General features: G+C 45.8%; 1 protein-coding gene across 1 annotated transcript; it reads right to left on the bottom strand.

The window, feature by feature from the left end:
* Positions 1–1,546: 1,546 nt before the first annotated feature.
* On the bottom strand, positions 1,547–21,184 carry TSPAN2 (tetraspanin 2). The gene is made up of 8 exons (XM_030965914.1): positions 21,078–21,184; positions 18,850–18,952; positions 6,365–6,462; positions 5,867–5,941; positions 5,254–5,355; positions 3,991–4,065; positions 3,177–3,260; positions 1,547–1,657 (listed from the first exon to the last, which is right to left on the bottom strand). Exons 1-8 carry the CDS (start codon positions 21,144–21,146, stop codon positions 1,592–1,594), a joined length of 672 nt encoding a protein of 223 aa, XP_030821774.1. The 5' UTR covers positions 21,147–21,184; the 3' UTR covers positions 1,547–1,591.
* Positions 21,185–22,773: the final 1,589 nt, after the last annotated feature.

Here is a 22,773-nt window from a genome sequence, read left to right as displayed (position 1 = left end):
AACAAGGAGCCCATGACTTGTAAATTCCAAGGCCTCTTAGACAATGGTCTATTGGAATGTGTAGTTTAACTGAACTTCTCCCCTGCATCAGGAATCTGAACTGGTGATCACCAGATCTGCTGCCATGGGGGTATAGTTAGCAAAAAGCTGTTCTCTGAAATGGTGAATTATCTTGAGTAAACCAAAAATTACGAGATCCTGAGCCTTTGATGTAACTTATTTTTCTGGGGACAGCCTTTCTCCCTTCTAGGCTGGTTCAAAAGGAACATTCTCTTATGAATAAATATGACAAATAGAAAAATTAAGATATAGAAAAAAACAATGTAAACGCAAGCCCTGAGGTATTTCAAGCACACAGTGTAATTTTTATACCTGACAATCTAATTTATACCTATGCAATCTAAAGGTGCCAGTAAGAAAACTTACTTCATGGCTCTGCAAAAATGTCCCATCTTTCTTTCCTGCCTTCTGCCCCCTGGAAGGGGCGAGAGGTTGAGGTAAGAGCCCCGTGGAAGCTGTGATAGTCACAGAAGTAGAAACTGAGGATATTAAAGTGCTGTGTGTCTTTTTCTGACCACTTTTGTTCTTTGTTTGGCTTCCACAGGCCAGTTAGATTCTCCAGAGATCTGACAAAGGGGCTGCTTGTCTGGACCTAGGCTCCACTCCTGCACCAGTTTGTAGCCACAGTGAGGCTTTTGGGATAAAGGAGCTGCTGAATCTGGATTTTAGTGGCCCCTTCAACTCACAGTTGGGTTTTTTGGTCTATCTCAGCCTAGCTTGGGAAGCTTAAGCACACTTTGCACTGCAGTTTGCCTGGTCTTGCCAGCTTCCCACTTCTTTCCCCCTCTTCCTTTAGCCTGGATCTCCTTGGATGTGTTTTCTCCCCCAGAGCTTTCTGCATTTGCATGAAGGGTCCAGTCCTACAAAAAATAAATACCCAGTCTCTGCATGACAGTGAAGTCAGTGGGTCTACTCTTCAAGTTTGCTGGAGCAGACCCTTAGGCATTAATTGTTTTTTTAAATAAAGTACAATTTTATTACTTCTGCTCTGTTTGGGCTTTGGAAAATAAAGTCACAAAATGGATCATAGGTCTTACTTTTTACAATGGCATTTGTGCCTCTGCTAATTCTTGGCAAACAGGGGCTCGGTGTGAGAAGGTTCTGAGCACGGTGTCCCTGGGGGATGTGCACACACAACGTGTTCCATCTGCAGATATTTACCTGGACAGGTGCTGCACATCCAGGGACCTGCTCACATCCAGAGGTCTTTGTAAGGAGACACATGCATATGCTTACACAAAGTCTATACATGTGTAAACTCTTAATTGCACATATACAAACATTAAAAATCAAATTAGTCTTAGATGCACCTTTGCTCTTTTTTCATTAAAAAGGACATTTTAAACCCCTTTTTTTGTTCACTTCAGTTTTACTGTAACTAATACAATTCACCTGATCACCTAACGGGATATTTTCCTCTCAGTATGTTAAAACACTGATTAAAATGCATTACAATTATTAAATTGGGTAGAAGAGCACTTCTTGTAAGCTTAGTCTGGAACTCCTGGGGCATAGTTGTGCAGTGACAGTTTTAGATCATTTCTCTCATGTTACGGATGGTACAGCACAGAACCATGCTGAATATCATGCCAAAGATCTAGAAGAGAAGGGATGTGATTTAGGGATCCACTTACAAAACAGTTATAAAACAATTTGCATATCAGACAATCTGAAGGTCCCTGTGGCAGAGTAGTGACTGCTTCCATCTACAAACCCCAAAACATCAGACACTAAACATGGAGGAGTTTTCATTGATTTTATCACACTGGTTTCACTGTTTTGTTCTATATGTCCAGCCAAGCACAACTGCCCCAAATATTAATGTTACTAACATCAATTTCAGTCACACAATAACTGGTGATAATGATATCGGTGGTATCCTGGTATTTCACTGGAGTGTTCTGAGTGTCAGAATGCTTCTACATGGAATAGGACACACATTAGAGTAAGAGCAGAGGGTGATTGCAGAGCCCCCAGAGCTGGTGCTGAGCTCTGAGTAGTTCCTGTGCTGAAGAGCAAGACTGTGCATTAAATGTAAACCCTCACTCATGTCAAGGAACTTGGTCAGCAGAGGGAATGATAAAAGCAGAGAACAGTGGGTGTTGCCAGAGGCTCTGCTTTGTGCCACAGGTCAGTTCTCCAAAGCAGCTGCCTCCTGAGCCTGCACTGCTAAGGGTGTGAGATGGGCAGGTAAAGCACGGGGTTCATGTCCCCTCCCCACACATGTCCCTAAGGATGGGCACAGCTGAGCTCTCACAGCCCAGCAAGTGGCAGAAACAAGAACAGAAAAAGGTGCAGGTGCATTTCTGCTGCTGAGGAGGTTGTGGTCACTTCAGGACCTTCACTGTGTCTGAGGTGGGGATCCAAGGGGAGATGATCCCAGTTCTGGTGTGTCCTTGATGTTATTGATCTCTGTCCCACCCCCACTGTATTTTTGAGTCCCTTCCTGTTTCATACAAACCCCAGGATTGTTCAATATGCACACCATGGTTTCTGTTACCTGCAGAAACCCTTCAGCTGCTTTTCAGTGTCCACTGTGAATGTCCTGCTCTTCCCAGCAGCTAAGGGAATGTTTCTTTACTCATACTGTGGCTCCTCATGCTGCTGGGGTCTGAGTCTGAAGGAAGTCATGGCACAGACATGCTGGAAAAGCTTTGTGCTAAAGCCTTGTGAGCCCCAGCCTGCCGGTCCTGCTGTGTCCTTGGGACAGGGTGACATCTGTTGGTCACAGCTCTAGCTCTCTATTCCTCATGAAAACTAAGGAATGTATCCTAAAGGACTGAAAGCATCAGACTGCAGTTGTTTTGGAATACAGTAAATGCTGCTACAGCTTTTTTCCTTTCTAGTTTGGTTCATGTGCACTCTGCTCTCGTACTCATAGAATAAAAGATGATTTCTATCACTTTGGACCCTGTCTAAGAACACAAAATGAACTTGAAAAGCACAGTCACACAGCTCTGCTTGCACTGATGGGGGCAATTCCCAGGGAGAAGACACACTAGAAGCAAGAAGAATTGAGGAATCTCACCAGTTGCTGCAAAACACTTTCCACAAAGCTTTGAGTAAGGGACAGGGTACTGGGCTAAAGGAGAGATTGGAGAAATGGATTTACTCACTGTGATGCTAGCAATTGCAATTCCAACAATTCCAACTAAGCGCAGCTGAGTATCAATTACATTCTGAATTTCAGCCAGGCAGTTCTGTTAAAAACAAAATTAAAATATTTTTTTATGTCTGGAAATCTATATTTCAATCAATTCTATCAGCTGTTCTCACTGAGTAACAAATAAACACAGAAATATTAGTGCAGTCAGCATCCTAATTCCTGCATCTAAACCTTGGGTTTTGCTGGATCATTTTCCCAGCATCTTCCCTTTCCTGGGAAGCATCTGTACCTCTTGCCTGGAGAGGCTGACACATGCAAGTAATTTTCTTACACTCAGTTTTCTCCCTAAATTTAAACTCCTTTATATAACAGGCCATGCTAAATCAGGAGGTTTGGTGCTTCATTTTGACATTGAACTCACAAGCAGATTCCAGAAAACACAGAAATTACAGAAATATCTTTCTTGACACCAATGAAGTTTCTAGTCAGGAGGCTCCATGCATTACTAAGGTGGGCACTTGCTAAGATCCAGCCTCCATGGGGAATTTGGGATCCTGTTCTGTTCCCTCCTGCTCCCTTTTCCTTTCAGATGGTGCAATATTGTCTCAGCTACCATAGGATGCCACAAACAGGTGGCATGACGAGGGCATTATGACCTCCAGCTTAATTCTGCCTCCACTCTGCTCCATTCCATAAGGAATTTCATGCTGGAATTTGCAAGGTAAAAGAACTACTTCCTTTCTTTTACTTACAGAATGTCTCCAATTTTACTAAAGACCTGACATGAAGAAGTGATTAGTACAAGCAGGACAGAGGACACTTGCCTTTGGCAGCTGGATGTTCTCTGGACAGGGTAATCCTGTTTGTTGTTCCACATTACCTTTACCACAGCACTGGAGCTGCATGAGAGAGAGATGGAGGATCAAAGAGGGGAAACCACAGACTGTTCCATAATGAAAATCAGTTGTTATTTTGTCCTGGTTTAGGGACATATTTTCATACTGAAAGTGAGACAATAAATAACTAAAAAAAAGAATCTGTACAGATCAAATAATAACAACCCTATTCTCTATATTTAAACTGCTGCTTCTGGTAGAGTTCCAACTGCATGGGACAAAATTCTCAAAAATTAATTTCAATTGTGTGAGGCCACAGCAAACAGTGACATTTGTATTAAAAAAATGACCAGAAGAGATTTTTATTACAGTATTTCATAACAAAGCAAACAAGTGGATTTGGGAAAAGCAGATCCCTGGCTTACAAGAAAACAGGAGTTAAAGGGAGAATGCAGAAAGTTCAAATATCACATACAGAATTATGGGCAATGCACAAACAGTACAGCAGAGAATGCTGGAATTTTATTTCTGACACAACATCGTGCTGGGTTTGGAGACAGTAATAAATCAGAGTTTCAGAGGGTTTGTTTTTCCTGTTTGCCTATCTCCCACAAAATGCTTGGAATTCCTCTTTGGGTCAGAAATAAGAGCTATGGGAGAAGGACAAAAGGGTCTGAGGTTGTGAAATGTTTGTTCTAAAGAACGTGGGAATTGCTGTAAGGAGCAGCAAAGCTTGGGCTTGCTCTCCATGGGAGGCAGTGTAGATCCAGGATGGACACAAACAGGATTACAGAAGTCACAGGTTGTAACTCTGATTAAGACATTCACTTTTTGGGTGGCCTGAACTGTGTCACACATGTGTGGTCTTTCACTGACTTGGTTCAGCCACACTGTAGGTCCTGGGACACAGGTCATGTTTTCTCTGACAGATGCAGAGGGATGCAGACATTTTTCTCTCTGCATTTGCAATCTGTGGATTTCAATATCCACAAGGGCCATAACAGTCATTTCTTCTGCACACAAAGATCAGAAGCATCAGAAACTTCAAAGCCTGGCTAATTGCACTTTCAAATGTAGAGATCCAAAACTCAGAATTCTGACAGAGCCCTCAGGAAACTCTCAGGATTGTGAGCCTCTGACTGGATTTTAAGTACATTCAGTTCTATTTTGCCATACCTCAGAGGGAGGAATTCTGGATTCTAAAGGGCAGTGCGACAGTGGAGGGAGGTGTTGAGGTGGAGGAGTACTCACAGCCACGTGGTAGCGATAGATGGTACTGTTGACCTTCCCCACTGGGTTTTTCATGTAATCCTCATAAGCATCTTCATAGATTTTCTGGGCTTCTTGTATTGCCTGCAGAAATCAGACTTTCAGTGAGTTACAAATCAGTCTTACCCCCAGTCCAAGACTTTCACCTCGTGTCCTCAACCTCCAGGGCAAAAAGTCGTGCCTGGTAAACAGGTATGGTGACTCAAAAGCCAGGAGGGTTTGTGGCCTGGTGACATTCAGAGTCAGAGTGTTCATAGGCTCTGTTCTGTGCTTTGCTTAAACACTCTGAGTTGGGCAAGTTCAGTGCCTAAATTTGTTTGCCCTTCTCCCACGCAATGCTCTCTTTTCATACAGCTCCCCTTGATGTTCCTTCAAGGCTGAACCACACCTCAACCTTTTCTTGAACAGAGGAGGCAAAAACTTCATCCCGTTCCAAACTTGTGATAACACAAGCTGTCATTGGCTCCAGATAAGAATGACAGAGATTCTTGCAGGGAAAAGTCTCCTGGAAAGTTTTCCTATGGAAGAGCCAGGTCAGTGGGCACTGGAATCCATAACTACCCCATTATTACATCAGAAGCTGTTTGCTACTTACCACTTTCTTGCCTATGAAGGCAAATACTCCAGCAGTGACCTCACCTGCAAATATCACCAACAGGCAAGCAAAGAACTGCAGAGGAAGGAGAGAATCTCACATGAGTGTGGCTTGTTCATGGGGGCTGCCAGCCAGCCCCTCATCCTCCCCAGGCCTCAACAGCCCACCCTGAACCAAAGCTCCTGAGGGGGCTCTGCACAGGGCTGCCAAGGCAGATTCCTGGTCACATTCAAACCAAGGGGAAATGGCAAAGATGTGGCTCAGAAGGAGCTTCAGGAAAATCAGAGTAATTCCAGGGAATACATCACAAGGGACAAGCAAGGACACCTCTGCAATCGCATGGTGGCTGCTGAGTCCAGAGACACTGGATTAGCCAATAAAAGGACATAAGACCTTTCAGGTGTTGGACTGTAAAGATCTTCCCATTAATGACACCAAGCATTGAATGCTTTGGATGGTTTCCCTGCAGAGGCCAGGCCCTGGAAAGCTTTTACTCACAGTTCCAATCAAGCACTGGGACTCCCGTGCTGCTCCACAGCACCCGAAAAATCCAACTGCTGACATGATGGCCCCTGCTCCCACCAGTACATAGAGTCCTGTGGAAAGCAGAGCCAGCAACAATTTCAGAGGGTTTCTCTCCCCAAGGTCTGCTACCTATTTCATCAGCCCCACCCACTTACAGGTATAACAGTCTCTGACTCTCACAAAACTGGTTACACAGAAAAGGTTCTCTGACCATGGGAGGAGAGCAATACTTTCTTCAGAATTCTTGGAGAATTAAATAAGACAATTTGAGATTAGCTCAGTTGGTTAGAGCATGGTGCTAAGAACAGCAACTTTGCAGGTTTGATTCCTGGATGGGCCATTCACTTAGGAGTTGGACCTGATGATCCTTGTTGGTCCATCCCTTCCAACTGAGAATATTCTGTAATAAGAATCTGGGAAGTCACAGACAAACCTTCCTAGTTGCTGTCCCAGGGACAGTTCAGTGCAGAAAGAACAAACCCCCTACCATCCAGAACCCCCTTACACCTCTGCAATGAGCAATGTAAGGCAAAAAAAGCCCAGCTTTGCTGGAGGGCTTATTCCTGGGAAACCTAGGGCTGGAAATGTGCTGTAGTGGGGGAACTGAAAGGAACATGGGAGATGGCAGCGTCACCTAGAAATACTCTTATTCAACAGGTGCTTTGGTTTTATTTTTTTTTGTATGGGCTTTATCTAGGACAAGAGGAAATCAGAGTACAGAGTTGTTCTTTCCTCACTTGTGAAAGTAAAGTTTTTGATCTGTGCTTAGGCAACACTTGGGATCGTGTGGGGGTCAACTCCCACCAGAGCACAACCACGGGGCTGTGCCTTGGCTCTGGTACCGTTGGTGTAATTCTAGTCCTTGTCCTGTGCAGGATGCTGTGCCAAGCCACTGCAGGGGAAAAGAGCTTCATCTTCCTTCTCCTCGTGTCCTTCTGGTGAGGGAGAGGGGAGCTGCAGGCAGAGTGCGCTAGAGGGCACAGTGAGCCTTGCTCCAGCCGGGACTACCCAAGCTTCCACTGAGAGCCTTTAGTCTGCTCAGTTACCACTGTAAACATTATTATAAAATCCGACCCAGGGTTAGCACAGCTGCTGGCATTTGCTGTTAGCAGGCCTTGTGTGACCTGGACTAGAAAATCCTACAGATGACAGTTTGCAATTGCTAGGAAAATGTAAAACCAGTCAATGTTTGAGTGCAGAGCTTCCATCCAGCTGCTCTGCCTCACTGGTGCAGCCTGCTTGGGGAAGGCCAACTCCTGTCTGCTGCCCATTCACTGCCACATCAGCCTTCAGTCTCTGTGTCTATCCCAGTTATTGTGATCCTTGTCCTCCCCTCCCTCCTCCTGCCCCAGTTCCTGCTGAGAGATACACTCTGATAAATAGCAATAAAACAAGTAATATGGCTTTGCCCTACTAATTGCAATATACACGGTGCTGGGGGGATGCTGCTTGCTGTCTGTGTTGGCAGTTCTTATTCCATGTTTTCTGGATTTTTAATACTCAGCCACCTGTGACATCCTGGGACTGAGCATTCTTCAGGCTGTACTTGTACACAGATGCACAGCACTGGTTTTTACTGGAGTACAAAGATATTTATGGCTCAGGGGAGAAAGGTCATCTGGTGGAAGATGAATTGGAAAAGACAAAAAATCCTCGCTCAGGTGCAGAACCTGGTGCTCACCAGCCAAACACCAACACTGCCATTTCCTGGGATCTCCATGGTAACAAACACAGTGTAATTACAAAGATGTTTCCTGGACGTATTCAGTGTGTCACTCCCTACTCCCTGCCTGTACTTATCAGACCACTTGGCTAAGAGAAATTTGAGGAAGGACACAGGAAAGAAGTCTTCCCATTTCTTCTGGTTATTTGCAGCTAGGAAAGACAAAGCTCAGTGAGTCTAGGGGTGAGACCACTTTCAGGAATTTGGATTTGCATTTGTCAGAGAAACAGCCTGAGCATTTCACTCGAATGACTCAGAGCTAAACCACTACCTCAGTGAGAACTTCCCTTTTAAGGCGTGTTACAGGAAGAACTCACAACACTCACTAAACAAAGCTGAGCCCCACAGCTGAGCCAGCCAGGAGTTAAAATCCACCTTCTTCCATCTTCTGCTCAGGAGAATTCATCCCACTTTGTCCTTTCTCAGCCTGGGACTGCCACTTGGTGATACCCAGCTATTTCTAGATGGAAAATAATGTTGACACTTAAAATTTCCACAGAAATAATGATATTTTTACTTTTCTACTATATATACACACACATAATCTTTCACACAGGAATGAAACTTGTGATTTTGGGGTTGTCCTGAGGCCAGGACTTGGCCTTGGTTGATCCTTGTGGATTCCTTCCAATTCTGAATATTCCATGAGACACATGAAGAGTAGCTTGAAAAATGTTAAAGGGGCCAAGTTACTTCTCAGCTTGCAGTGAGAGTTTTCCCAGCACCCACATCCAGGGATGCTCAGTGGAAGATGACTTCCAGGAAGGATGTCTGCCAGAGATGGAAATGTTTTAATTTATGGCTTAAATATCTTCATGAGGGAATTTTGCCTCTTGTAGCAAAACTGTATTACAAAAGCTGCAGAGAAAACCACCACATCCTGACTGAGGCCCCACCTAACCCCTGTCACTCTCTCCCTGTCCACACCCTCCCCTTTTCTTTTTCTGTTTCTTTCTTTTCTCTTTCTTTCTCTTTGCCTCTTTTACTATTAAGTAAAATATATCAATTTTTTGGCACCAACATCTAACCTCATTTGGTTTTAATAATATTTTTGGGTAGATTTGAACATTTCTTGGTTTGATCAGTTTTGTTCACAGACCTAATTTTCTTTGCTCTTCTGTGTTTAAACCAGACTGTAAAAGTATCAAAGCTGTAGATGCAGAAACATCCTGGATGGTGTAACTATGTAAGAAGGATCTGGTATTCCTTTTCCTAATGGGCTGTACACAGCAATGTAGGCATGTTCACCTCAAATTCTTGATAAGAACAGACCTAAATTTAAATTAAATTTTTTCTCTCCAGAGAGAAAAAAAAGCAAAGGGTGGCAATGTCTGGCACAGAGCCCTTGGAATCCCAGCTTTAACTAAAGCCACCAAGCACTGAGAGCTGTCAGGGCCAGCAGTGCAAATCCAGACTTTTAGTGGTTAATATCACACCTTTCCTTGCAGTATCCAGTGTCAGAAGTACCTCAGCTTCACTAAAACCCATCCCTTCCTCAAAAGCAGGATGGAAAGCCTTAATCAGCTTCTCTTCATCAGCACTTCCATTGTAAAATACAAAGCCTTGGCATGGCCTCCAACTTGGCATCTACAGCGCAGCAGGGAAACAAAAAAAAAAGTCAGTTTATAGCCACAAAATGGAACAGGTTTGAGAGCTACAAACTGACACAAAAAATTCACCACACAGCTCAACATGGCAAAAAGAAGTGTGTGAGTCAGGTCAGGATAGAGAGCTTGTTTAGGTGAGTGGAAAATGATGAGAAGACTCTCCAGCTGCAGCTTTTTGTGCAGCAGAAGGAAAAATGTACAAGGTGGAAAGGAAGCAAAGGTTTGTGGCCTTTGTGATTTTTTTCCTCTCACCTCTTGTTGCCTCTGTTGATTTCCTGCAATTCTGCTCTTTGGTTTGTGTGTGCTCATGCAGAGGAGAGAGGGCTGGCACCTAAACTGAGAGCAGGGAATGCAGAGAGCAGGAATGCTGCTGTGGCATCCAGGAGGGCCAAGCTGGCCCCAGAGACAGAGCTCTGCCATCTGTGATTGCAGAATATTGGAATATTTACTCCACCTGCATTTAGGACCCACAAACAGGTCACTGTCAGCCCCTGAATGCAAAGGGATGAAGAGGCACATTCCAAAGATGAAAATCCATGTGCAAATCTGACAGAAAATTGGTTGATTTAGGCAGCCACTGCACTGATTACTGAGGGGGTTCCGGGGAAATAGGGGCTTCTTTATAACCACAAGAGGATGAAAAACAACGTGTCACGGGACTGGGGATTTTTGAACAGAGCCAATTCTCTTCATTTTTTTTAATGAGGAAATATTGAGGTTTTGGGGTGTGGTTTGTTTTTTTTTGCTGTGCTGACCCCCCCCCCACCCCCAGTTTTTTTATAGATGTGAAGAGAAATGAAGACTTCTCCTTTTAGCAGTGAGTCAAGTGAGAGAACACCTGATAAACTGATTTCCCTTCTGGCTGTAATGTACTGTGTGTAAGAGGAGAACCCCCTTCTTCTGCCATTGTTTTATTTTGCAAAGACAAATTTGGAAACCCATAAAGCAGCAGCTTTTCTGTATATTTGATTTTTTTGATTAATCCCATGGGGAAAATCATTCTTTCCTGAAAGGAAATTGTCAAATGGGGGTATTCCTTGTGAAAATTCCAACAGGAGGGATTCCCATTTTCTAGCAGACTCTGCTTTGCAATTACAAGGGGAATTAAAATGTTATCTGGCAGTCTCAGAGCATCCTGTGGCTCCCAGTAGTGAAGAATGGCAAATCCACAAGTCAGCAGATCTCTGGATCAGCCTCAGTGCTCGTGGCACACAGCTCTTCCCTAAGAGATTGTCTCCTCTGGAGATAAGGACACATCCCTTCTTGGGCTGCACGTGGAGACAGGAGACCTGCAAGTCTGAAAAAGCACCTTCAAAAGAATCAAGGGATTCTGTGTGTTGTTTCTGAGTGTACAAACCCTCTGTGATTAGCAATGATACAAAATTCCATCTCTTTAGACCAGATAGAAGGATGGAATTTTATAGCTACTGGCTGCAATACATTTTTATGTATATCAAGAGTGAGGGAAGGATCAGCCTGGGCTGGAAGAGATGTAATTTCAGACTCTGGAACAGAACCCACTCCCAGAGCTACTTTTGTTTGTTTGTTTGTTTTTCCCCAAGTCTTACTGAAGGTTTGAGGCACAAATCCCTGCCAAAAAGCAGGAGCAGACAAACACACCCTGTCTCTGTCTGGCTTTATTTCACATGGGTTTCTTGTTTACCTGGCTGCTATTGGCACTTTCCATTTGAAATAATTCTCCTTTTTTTTCCCCTCTCTTTTGGGCTGAGTAAATAACACTGAACAAACCCCCAACTGTTCCTACTCCACAGAGAGAACAAGCAGCTCTGTTCTGGGGGTGAGGGACCCAGCAGCAGCAACAGCAGAGCCCAGGACCCAGACAGGGCTTGAAGGGATTTTCCTGGGCTTGTGTGTTCCTTGCAGCCCCAGAGGCAGATGTCCTCCTCCATGGAAGGACTGAGGCTCTCCAGCCCTTAGGAGAGCACCAAGGAACTTCTAGCACAGACACACTCCTGGAAAATATGAGAAACACACGTAGGAGTCGGAAAAAAAAAAAAGTCCAGACAGGGACGGTTGTGTGTGTGGCACCAAACTCAGCTCCTGAAACAGGCTTGTTACTAGAAATTTCCATTGTAGATTTATTTATAAAATACATTTACAGAACTGGAGAAAAGCTGCTGAGGCCTCTAAAGTGACATGAAATTCTGGAGAAGTGGAACATACCCTTAATTTGAGCATAATGGATTTATCTGATTAAGTGTCTGGTGTGAATTCAGCAGAGATTTTGTGGTTAATCTTCCTGGAACCATTAGAGGCACCAGCCAGTGTGGAGGCTACTGCTGATGCACAAATCCTGAATTTCAATTTAAAAGCAGCCCCACTGTAATGTAACATCCCAGTTCAGTTCCTCCCTTTCCCACAGAACACCAGCCCTTGTTACATATCTTGCTCACATGAACCCTAAATAATTATGGCCCAGATTCACTGGAGGCAATGCATTCCCAAAGCTGTTCCCAAAGGCTCTGTCAGGGTCTGCCACCCCCACAGACTGCTCTGAACTCTGTGTCACCAGCACACCTGTGCCAGCTGGAGCTGTCCTACTCTGGCTGAACTTTGCAGACCCCCATGGCAGTGGATTCTACCATTTAATGATGAGAATAGTGTGGGAAAACTTCCTCACATGGAGCTGTCAGAGTGCACACTGTGGTCAGAAGCACATGGTCAAATGTCTTGGTACTTTTTCTACTTTCACTGCATCCTTTTTGACCAGAACCACAGAGTGCTGCAAATGTACACAATGACATTAAGATTCTTCAACTGGATTCCCATTTCCTTTCTTCAAATTTCCTGACATTTATTTGCCTGTTTGGCTGCAGTAAGCAAAGCACTTTGTCAAGAGCAACTGATAGTGAGTCTAAGATCATGTTCCTGTGTGGTTGTAGCTAAAGTCTGTCAGTGTTTGTACTGCTTACATTATCGGTTACAACTTGCATCACTTTGTTGATACTGTATTTCTTCTGCCTTTGTAATAGTCATTTGGTATTCTGAAATCCTCTTGTGATTCTCTGCAATCCTCTCTAGATTAGGACACTGCATAATCCTGTGTGTGCATGAGCCAGCTCAATCCAAACCCTCCTGAAGATGTTTTTGAACTGACAAGCCCCAAAAAGGAGCCTGAGGGCTTTTTGGTTGCTGGTTTGTTTGTTTTTTTTTCCAGCAGACAAAACACTTTCCTCTCAATGGCTTCAAAGTGGACAGTCCAAATGTATTTACAGCTCTGTCTGAAAGAAACACAGCACAGGACATTTCCCTTACAGGAGTTGTAATGGGTTATACTGGTTTGCTTGTTATGTAGGAATTGCTTCAGAGCATGTAGAGCTCTCTAAAAGAGACTCTGTGTGAAAAAGGAGCCTGAGCAATGCTGGAGTGTGGGGTGCTGCTCCAAAGAGAGGAATCATGGAATCATGGAATGGTTTGGGTTGGAAGGGTCCCTGAAGATGATGGAGTTCCAGCCCCTGTGACCGTGTTCACAGGGGTCTTAGGATGAGGGAAGAGACAAGGATCTGACTCCATGTTTCAGAAGGTTTGATTTATTATTTTATGATAGATATTATATTAAAACTATACTAAAAGAATAGAAGATAGGATTTCATCAGAAGGCTAGCTAAGAATAGAAAAAGAAAGAATAACAAAAGCTTCTGTCTCGGACAGAGTCCAAGCCAGCTGACTGTGATTGGCCATTAATTAGAAACAACAACATGAGACCAATCACAGAACCACCTGTTGCATTCCACAGCAGCAGATAACCATTGTTTACATTTTGTTCCTGAGGCCTCTCAGCTTCTCAGGAGAAAAAATCCTAAGGAAAGGATTTTTCAGAAAATATCATGGCTACAAGCCCCCTGCCATGGGACACCTCCCACTGTCCCAGGCTGCTCCAAGCCCTGTCCAGCCTGGCCTTGGACACTTCCAGGGATCCAGAGGCAGCCACAGCTGCTTTGGGCACCTTTGCCAGGGCCTCAGCACCCTCTGGGGTTACACATTAATGTAACCAGCCACGTCCTGGGGGCATCAGGGATGGGAAGCACCTTGATGCCCTTTTTCTTCCCGCAGCACCAGTGGCAGGTTTATCCCCACTCACCTCCTGCAGGTGGCTCTTTGCAGGGAGCTCCCAGTGCTGCTGTGTGAGCTCTGGGCTGGGCCTGGGCAGCCTGAGCAGAACAGGGACTCCTGGAGCCTGGGTGCTCCCCGAGGGGGCTCAGGGCACCCTGGGTGCTGGCAGGGCTCAGCAGTGCCACCAGTGAGCAGGAACCAGGGTGGCTTCCAGCTGCCTCGAGGGAGGAGAAGGAAATGGGGTAACTGTGGCCTTGGCTGCTGCTCTGGGGTGGGACTGCCTGGGAGAAGTCGCCCAGGAGAACAATTTAATGGGCAAAAAGCATAAAGGGCATTATCATGCTTAAAAAAAAGCCTCCTGAACCTCAGCATCTTGCAAATATACGGCAATCACCCCAAAGCAGATGGAGAGATTGTCACATTAGGCTAAATTAGCTTGTTTGGTCAGAATTGCCTTTATTCTTGCCTTTATTCTGTCAGGGGGAATGCTAACTCTTAGGAACTCCTGCAAGGTTTTGTGATCCACAACAGAGACTGAAGACTTTGGAACAACTTTCATTTTTAGTAAGGTTTTCTCAGGGGGTGGTTGTGGTGGTGTCATATTTTTCAAGTGAATTTCCAGTGAGCAGCTTCCATTTTCCACTCAGGCCCACTATCAGCCTTTTCTAAACCACTCTTCCTGAGCAACAGAAAAAGAGAGCTGCACACAGATGATAGGAAGAAAGACAATTTCATTGCTAAAGTCTTAAGTACAGATTAAAAGCCTCTCCAATACATGATGGAAGATCATTTAATGCTCTTCCTGTGGTTGCACATCTCTTCACAGGGGCTGCTTTGCCAACAGCTCTCATTTTAAAGGCTGGTAGAGTTTGAGAGGTGGTGGATTTAGCAGAGAAAATCATGTTGACTAAGGGTATAGTGCTTGACTCCAAAATACATGAATAGAACTTTGAACAAAGTGAGGCACAGGAGCAGGTCACATGGATGGAACTCCAGCCAGCTCCTGTTTGTATGGGCATCCACTGCTATGGAGAAAAGCTACTAATATCCTTCAGCTCCAGACATGACTTCATACCCTAAGGCACGCTCCATCCACGTACCTTTCAAAGCCAGCAGCATCACTCCTGCTCTCACTGACCCCAAGGAAAAGCCACTATCACCCTAAAACTTTTGTCCACAGCTGTTTTGGCCCTGATGGATGCCTGGACCACAGATTGGATCATGGGACTGAAACAAAGAGAACAGATCAGAGCATAGGAGGGTTGTGAGCTCTGGCTGTGCAGGAGAAGCAACATTTCAGGGCTGAGAAAGAGCCACCCAGACTGATTTGTTTGCATTCATCAGGTTTTGTTACCATTCCTGAGGGGGTTTGTTGAGTACACACACTTGACTTTTATTGGTGCTGGCAGAGATGAGACCCTCTGCACTTCATTTCTGAGGAATACAGAGTTTGTCCTGCTTGTTGCCCTTTATCCACCAAAAGCAGAGATGGAAGAATGGGGAACTGGAACTGATCCTTAAAAAGTCCCCATGTCAATTTTTGCTTCACAAGTGCTCTACTTGCACTCAGCAGCACTTGGTCTGTGCTTCAGTTTTTCTTAAAATTAAGACCAGCAGTACTACAAGGAATTAATTAAGGACCAATTAATTGTGAGACAGCAATGCTGACACCCTGGGTTCCCACAAGCATCTTATTTCCTTCTGACTCTTGCAGACCTTCCTGCCCAGTAAAAAATTTCCCAGTCTTGGTATAGGAGTCTCCATAAGGATGAGCAATCTGAGGGAATTCCCTTAATTCCACAGATCTTTTCTCCATTTGATCTGCGCAGTGTCACAGACAGCTCAGATAAAAAGGTATCTGCCAGCTACGGACCTTTGATGAAATTATCTGGTTTTTTCTTTCATTTTTTCTCTCTCAAGTGCAGCTGAGAGAGGGATCTATGAACTCTACCAGAGCTGAACTGCAGCTGAACAGGGAAGCCACAGTTTTGCTTCATCACTTGAAGCACAGGCACAAAAACTGTACTGTGAGATGGAGTAACATACAAATATATCCCACTGTAGAGGGAGCTCCAGAAGCTGGGGAGCTGCAGGGAGAGGATGTCCAATTTTAGGAGCCTGCTCCAGTCTAAGATGTGTCTGGTAAAATGGTTGGAGGCTGCGTGGGTCAAAGTGTTCCAATTCCAACCTTTTCTGTTGTAGGTTTTTCACTGCAAACTGCAGCGGGGAATATGGATCACCAAACACAAAACCACAAGCAACAGAAAGCTAGGAACACATATGTGCTTGCCCACAGCACTGCTGCCTGTAAGCTGTTCTCCAACCAACAAAAACATCTCAGTGGCTGGAAAAGATGAACAGGCCTGGTTGCCAAGTTATGGCCCGAACTATTCCAGGGGCAGAAAAGACAGCTGGGCTGCTGGTAAAGAACAGGGCTATTTAAGGAGACTCACTCAGGCCTAATGGAAAATGCAAGGATAGAATTATCAATTATTTTACACTAACCCAACATTTCAGATCCAGGAAAAAAACAATCACAAGGAAGCAGAAGAGAGAAGCTGGTTAGAGTCGGCTGGCAGCTCAATCCAGGTACAGAAAGAGCAGAATGTGCTGCCCTTTAGAAGAAAGAAAATGAACTGTTTTTCAGAAGATGGTGATTCTGGAGTGTTTCAGCCCACAAAGCAAACTCCAAATGCACCTGCACTGTTGTTCCAAGCACTGACACAAAGTTGATGTGATCCCAGGGCCCTGGATTATCACAAGGAGCCACAAAAGCCATCAGTGGAACTGAGACAAAGGAATTATTTTTGCATGCATAGCTATATGCTGATATTTTAAATCATACTGCTGATCTACTTTCAGCCCTCAGGGCAGCTGCTCCTGGTGTGCTGCACAGTGTTCCATATTAAGAATTCCTATGCAAAACCCTGGCTGGCACCCAGAAAGCATGTTAGAGAGCAAACACACAGAGCCAAATAAACAACAGTCCCAGAGACTCTGAGAAAGGCCCAATACACAACTGCCAGGGGGGACTCCGAGCTGAAATCTCCTCGAGAGGGAAAGCTCTTCAGCATGACCTTCAAATGCAGCTTTGTCTGCTGCAAACCCACTGTAGCTGAACTTCTCCCTGTCCTTTTACCACGGCCTTGGCCCCAGACTGTTGACAGCCCCAGCACAGCCTGATGCTCAGGAGTCACAGCATTTAGCAGGATTTGTAATGAGGGAAGGAGGCAGAAGAAAACTCTTTGGTTTTCTTTCACAGGAATGCTCTGTTCAGTGCCTATTACAAAAAAGGGCAAAACTTTGCTTTAGAATTCAGTCCAAAGTGCAACTTTAAAAGAATTCTGAAATCTCTGTGCCCTGTTCCTCAGCACTTCCTCTCACAGTTACATATTTCAACAGGCAGCTCTATAAATACGTGTGGCAGCCCAAAAGCTGAATGTCATGGTGTCTGATGAAACTTTTACAAGAACATTCCTCAGGACTTCCCAAAATTAACAACTTTGAACAACTTTTGTAATTTTATTCAGGGCAGACGCAGACTACATCTTTTGGAGATTTAAATACACATGCACCAAAGAATATCTTGTTTACACCATGTGTTCCAGGCTGTACTGGAGCTGTGGTGCTTATTCACAGCACAGGATGTAGCAATTTCTGCCTTCCAGCAGCACTGGATTTTGCAGGCCAGAACATCATTTTGTCTTGTTTGCTCTCCTGGGACAAACATAAGTGGATCAGGGAGGGAAGCATTCCAATCTACAGCACAGGGAATTCAGCAGGTATAAAGTGGAGCTGGAAATGAAGTTGGTGTCTAATATGTTGCTGTTATAGCAGCTCAGATGTAAGAGAAAAAGTAAATCATAACTTCCTGGCTCTCTGTGTCAGTGGAGGTGCTGCAGCGTGTTTTACAGTAACCCTCAGGTCTCAAATAATGTTTTCATCTCAGTGGTTTTATCCAGCCTCACAAATTCCCAGGGAAACATTGCTGGACATCACATTCTCCCCATCCATTCCCATGGCTGCAGTTCTGTGCCTCTGGCCTGGCTGCTGATGTTAAAGAAACCTGAGCCTGGGGCTGTGGTGGATCTGAGTCAAAGCCTCCACTGAGAGCTTTGGGGTATTTAAGGTAACTGCGCAATCCTGGAGTGACAGGTAACTGCTGCAGGACACCTCTGTCACCTCCCAGTCCTTCCACCCTGTCACAGTGGCTTGATGGCCATGGCAGGACCAGGTATTCACTCACACAGTTGGCATTTGCACCAAAATATTTGCACCAATGGGATTTTATTGGGTCCATCTCTAGGGTTGATGCATTAAACAGAAAAAAATCCAACTTTTCTGGTGTAAAGGTATGTTACAGTTGCCAGGGACAGACAGCTGCAGTTGCTGGCAGTCCCAGACAGCTGCTATTTAAGGGTATCTATAAATATGAAGTACAGTCCCAAAAACTCACCTGGAAATCCCACCTGGAGAAAAAAGTTATCTGAAATGCTAAAATTAGATGTGACTAATCCCAGTTCTGTGGGCACAGGAACTAGCTGATTCCTGCCCAGGTTGGGCAAACAGCTCCTGAGATGACTGAACACCAGGTAGTATCACTGTTCAGCTGGGGAAGGATTTGCTTTGGCACTTTGGTCCCACTGAGGCCTCCACAGGGAGAATCGCTGAGCAGAATTTTGCTGCTGTCCTGGTTCTGGGAACGTTCTGAAAGGACACTTGTTTTGTGGGCTAGCAGCTGCACACAAAACGCTGGAGGGATATACTGGTGAGCCCCACAAGTCTCTGACCTGTCTCACCTTCTATTCTGAGAGTATTAGCACAATTCACTTAGGATATGAGGGGACTGGATCAAATCCAGGAGAAGAGATTAGTTAGGTCTAAGGAAGTGGCTGTCAAGCAGAGAAAGGTCAAAAGCCATCACACACATGGCACACAGCACCAGAATATCCAGTTTTGTGTAGGTCAGCCCAGAAATTGTTGACCAAGGTGTGTCACCTGCCCAAGGATGTAACCAAGGCTGGAGGCTGCTGCCCCCCAGCACTGTCACTTACCCATGAAGAAAAGTTCCGGGGACTTCTTGTCTGTAGCAAACTCTGCCATGGGCCCACCAAACCGCAGCCACAGCCCAAAGGCAATGACAGCCAGTCCTGCCAGCTGCAACACAAACACAGCAGTCAGGGCTGCAGTGACAAAGGCTGCAGAGCATCACAGCAGTGTCTTGGTACCTTGTGCTTTCTTGAAATCCCACAGCTCAGAATTGCACTGTCAGAAAATTCATGCAGCACTTGCCATGGTCTGATAACAACAAATTCCTATTACAGTGCAATGTACTTCTTTTTTTCAGCTCTTAAGCGCAGTGGTGCTTCTGAACTTACTAGAGACTCTCAAACCTTGTCAGTCATTTAATCATCAAAACTGGCCCTGAATTGTCATGAGATATGGAGTGGGGCAGGGGACCCCCAACAAAACTAGGAGGTACAAGGATTGTTACTGGGTAGATATCTCAGATCACAGAAATTACAAACAAGTGATAGATGCTGTCAAGTGCAAGGAAAAATTCCCTTTAATGTGAACAAGACCAGGTCACAAAGGAGTGTCGCGGCATGTTGTTTGAGGGGAAAGATCTATAGTCAGAGGTTTCAGCCCCACCACGTGCCAGACAGATCATCAGCCTGCCAGGCAGTGCTGTGTGACCTGGCAGAGAACTCCAGCACCCCTGTGCTGTTCACCTGTGCTGTGTGTCCTGCAGGCAGCTCCAGCATCCCTCAGGAGCAGAGCTGTGTGTCCTGGCAGAGAACTCCAGCATCCCTCAGGAGCAGAACTGTGTGTCCTGCAGGCACCTCCAGCATCCCTCAGGAGCAGAACTGTGTGTCCTGGCAGAGAACTCCAGCATCCCTCAGGAGCAGAACTGTGTGTCCTGCAGGCAGTTCAGGCATCCCTCAGGAGCAGAGCTGTGTGTCCTGCAGGCAGTTCCAGCATCCCTCAGGACCAGGCACAGTGCCCTGCTGCTGTCCAGGCCCAGATTCTCAGCCTGTGGCACCTGCACAACCTGGACAAGGCTCACAAACACCTGCTGCTTCCCATGTGGGTGCCAGCCTGGCACAGTGCTCCCCTAACCTGTCCTGCATTCCCTGGCACTTGATCCATTGGCACAGCTCCACAAGCCAAGACAGCAGGCAGTTGTACAGCTGGAGAGCTTGGGATCACAGCTTTCCTCACAGATGTGACCTAGCAGAGGATGAGGGTCCCCTGCCACCCTGTCACAGCATGGGGACCTCCCTGCTGGCAGCCTTGGGCTGCCAGGGCCTCTCCAGGCTGTGGAGTGCCTCTGGCAGTTCAGGATGAATGTCCCAGCCAGCTGAGGAGATGGTTCCTTCCATCTCAGCGAAAAGGCAGATAACAAAACACAGTACTTGTCACTTTTGAGAAACAAATAACACAAAGCTTTGTCCTTCTACTGCCTTGCAGCTGCAGCTGGGCAGCAATCACACTGCCCCACCAGCTCGAGCACAGCAGCACTGTGTCCCCGGAGCACGCAGCGCTGTCACCACGAGGGAACAGCCTTTGGTTTAACTGTGCTTCAAGCATAAAGGAGACAAAAGCCCAAAACTGCTTGGTCCAGAGAGGCTGAACAGGATGACTTTGTGGCTTCTTTTAAAAAGACCCCAGTGAATCAGAAGGAAAGAAAAAGACATTTAAGAAGATAATATTGCTGATTGTTTTCTGCAAAGCTGAAGGGAGAACAGTGCATGAGGGAAAGTGAGAGAAGAGAAAGCGTGAATTCAGCTGGTGGAACTGTGAGACTATTGAAAAGGTGCAATGAGGGGAGAATGGACACAGCATTCCCTAAATCTCTTGGGGTGATGCGAGGACTTTGTCTTAGGATGATCTTGTAGCAGCTGTTTTCTGCTTTATTGAAATGACATTAGTAAAAAGCACCGTGATGCTGTGAAATGTTCTGCCCACTGCACCGTACTGGGGGAATCTCTCCCAGCCTCCTCCTGCAGCCGCGTGGTTGCCGGGGAAATGATCGCTACTTTAAATGATCAGTTTAGACAAATGCTGTCTCTGCTCAGCAATGTCATCTTACACCGAGCCGGTGCTTTATTTCCCGGGCAGAGCTGCATCTCCCTAGGAGCGAGCAGAAGCCGGGAGCGCAGCCTCAGCTCGGGGAGCCGATCCCGCAGGGCTGCCCGGAGGGAGCCGCGCCCGTTCCACCCCCCGGCACCCCCGGCACCTGCAGCAGGTGCCCGGCCCCGTTCCGCCCGGCTCCGCTCACCCAGAAGGTCAGGTTGAAGATGAAGAGCAGGATCTTGACGCAGCGCATCCCTCCATAGCCCACGCCCATGGCGGGCGCTCCGGCAGCAGCTCAGCCGCGGCTCGGCCCGACTCCGGCGGGGCGGCCCCGGGGCAGGTGCGGGGCTGGGCGGGGCCGGCGCTGCCCGGGCGGATCCGCCGACCTGGGCCCGCCCCGGGGCGGACTTTGTGCCCGGCGCCGTGCCCGGGGGTTCCCGCGGCCGCAGCTGCCCGGGCGGGGCACGGGCGGGGCCGGGCACCCTCTGGCCCCTGCGCTCGGTGAAATCCCTCTGTGTGTCTCCCAAAGACGCTCAGATCTTGCAGATGCTGCCCGCAAAATTACAGGCGGGATCAAGAATGTGATGTGGTTAAACTTGTCTTGGTTCATAGCCATAGCTAAGAGCCCCTCAAGTTCATTTTCCAATCATTCGTTTGTTCTCTAATTTGACCCAAAATGCTGACCCTGCTGTCAAAATCTTGAAGCTTTTTCATCTTATGATTTTTTTCAGCTGCTCCTTCGAGGTCTCCCGGAACTCTTGAGTCCAAAGTTGCCTGTGGGGCTTTGAGACGGGATCACGAAGTAAGGTTGTGTCTCTGGAAAAGGGGTTTCTACATTAAACATTTCCTCTCCTTATTTAACGAATAAAACACCTATTTCCTATCTTTTTTTTAGTTTGTGCTCTAGTCATAACTGTAGAGTTCTACCTATTCAGATTATTTTCAGGTTTTGAATAAATTTTCCCTGAGGTGTGTATTGTGTATGGAAACCGTGCAAAAATGTGTGGGAAAAGATGTTTGGTGTTGTTATTTCAAATTACACTCCTCTAATGACACAATAATACCAAAGGACGTTGGAGGCGGTTTCCTTTTTCACTCATTTTCCTCTTCGTTTTCAGTTGTGTTAAAGCCTGGCCATATTTTGGAAAAATAATCCCAAACAGTTTATTTGAATTGCAATGACAGTGTTTAATTAAGCATATCTTATTCCATTTGCAATGAATTGCAATGCAATCCAGTTTATTGGTTTAGCTGTTTGGTTTTTTTAAAGAAACATTGAATCTACCTTACAACTCAGAGTAAAACCCCACAACTTCCCCTTTTTTTGCATCCGTGATGCTCTGCTAGGTGGTGTTGACTTACGAGGTCCAGTGTATTCCTTCTAAAATAACAAAAGCATGAATGCATTGAATAATCAAAATAACTTCAAGACAATGAGATGCATCAAACAGTAGCAAAAGACTTCATTATCCTCTAATACATTTGAAGCAGAGGAAAAGCAAGAGAGTGGTTTTGCCTTGGATTGTGATAGCAACAGAAAAATAATTTTTTTTTTAGAAGTCTTTTATTAAGCTTCTCTATTTCTCTAGTAATTTTCATGCTGATTTTCTCTAAAAGTGTAGGAATGAAGCATTCAGCCTTCATAAGTAGTAGGTCTCCTTCCCACATAACTCTTGCAATGAATTAATCCCAAGGTGCTGCTTTTCAGCATGTGATTCTTGGCATCTCCTGGAGGCACCTCACAGCTTCTTCTGTCACTGCCCAGGGGTCACACAGGTTTAGGAGCCCAGGGGGGGTTCAGCAGGTTTGGGTGCCCAGGGGCACAGGGTTGGTAGAAAGTCACTGTTGGGGCTCTGCTGGGCTCGGTTTTGGGGTCAGTGCACTGTAGTGTCTTTATAAAT

This window comes from Camarhynchus parvulus, chromosome 26 (assembly GCF_901933205.1).
Source record: "Camarhynchus parvulus chromosome 26, STF_HiC, whole genome shotgun sequence".
In the NCBI taxonomy this organism is placed as follows: domain Eukaryota; kingdom Metazoa; phylum Chordata; class Aves; order Passeriformes; family Thraupidae; genus Camarhynchus; species Camarhynchus parvulus.
This window is presented reverse-complemented; position numbering and strand designations above follow the sequence as displayed.

Excerpts from the sequence above, each read along its gene's own strand:
- TSPAN2 (XM_030965914.1), bottom strand. The coding sequence starts at position 21,146 with ATGGGCGTGGGCTATGGAGGGATGCGCTGCGTCAAGATCCTGCTCTTC. Across the intron at positions 4,066-5,253 it reads TCTATCGCTACCACGTGGCT|CTCCAGTGCTGTGGTAAAGG; the intron begins GTGAGTACTCCT and ends TCTCTCATGCAG. Across the intron at positions 1,658-3,176 it reads TTGCAATTGCTAGCATCACA|ATCTTTGGCATGATATTCAG; the intron begins GTGAGTAAATCC and ends CTTCTCTTCTAG.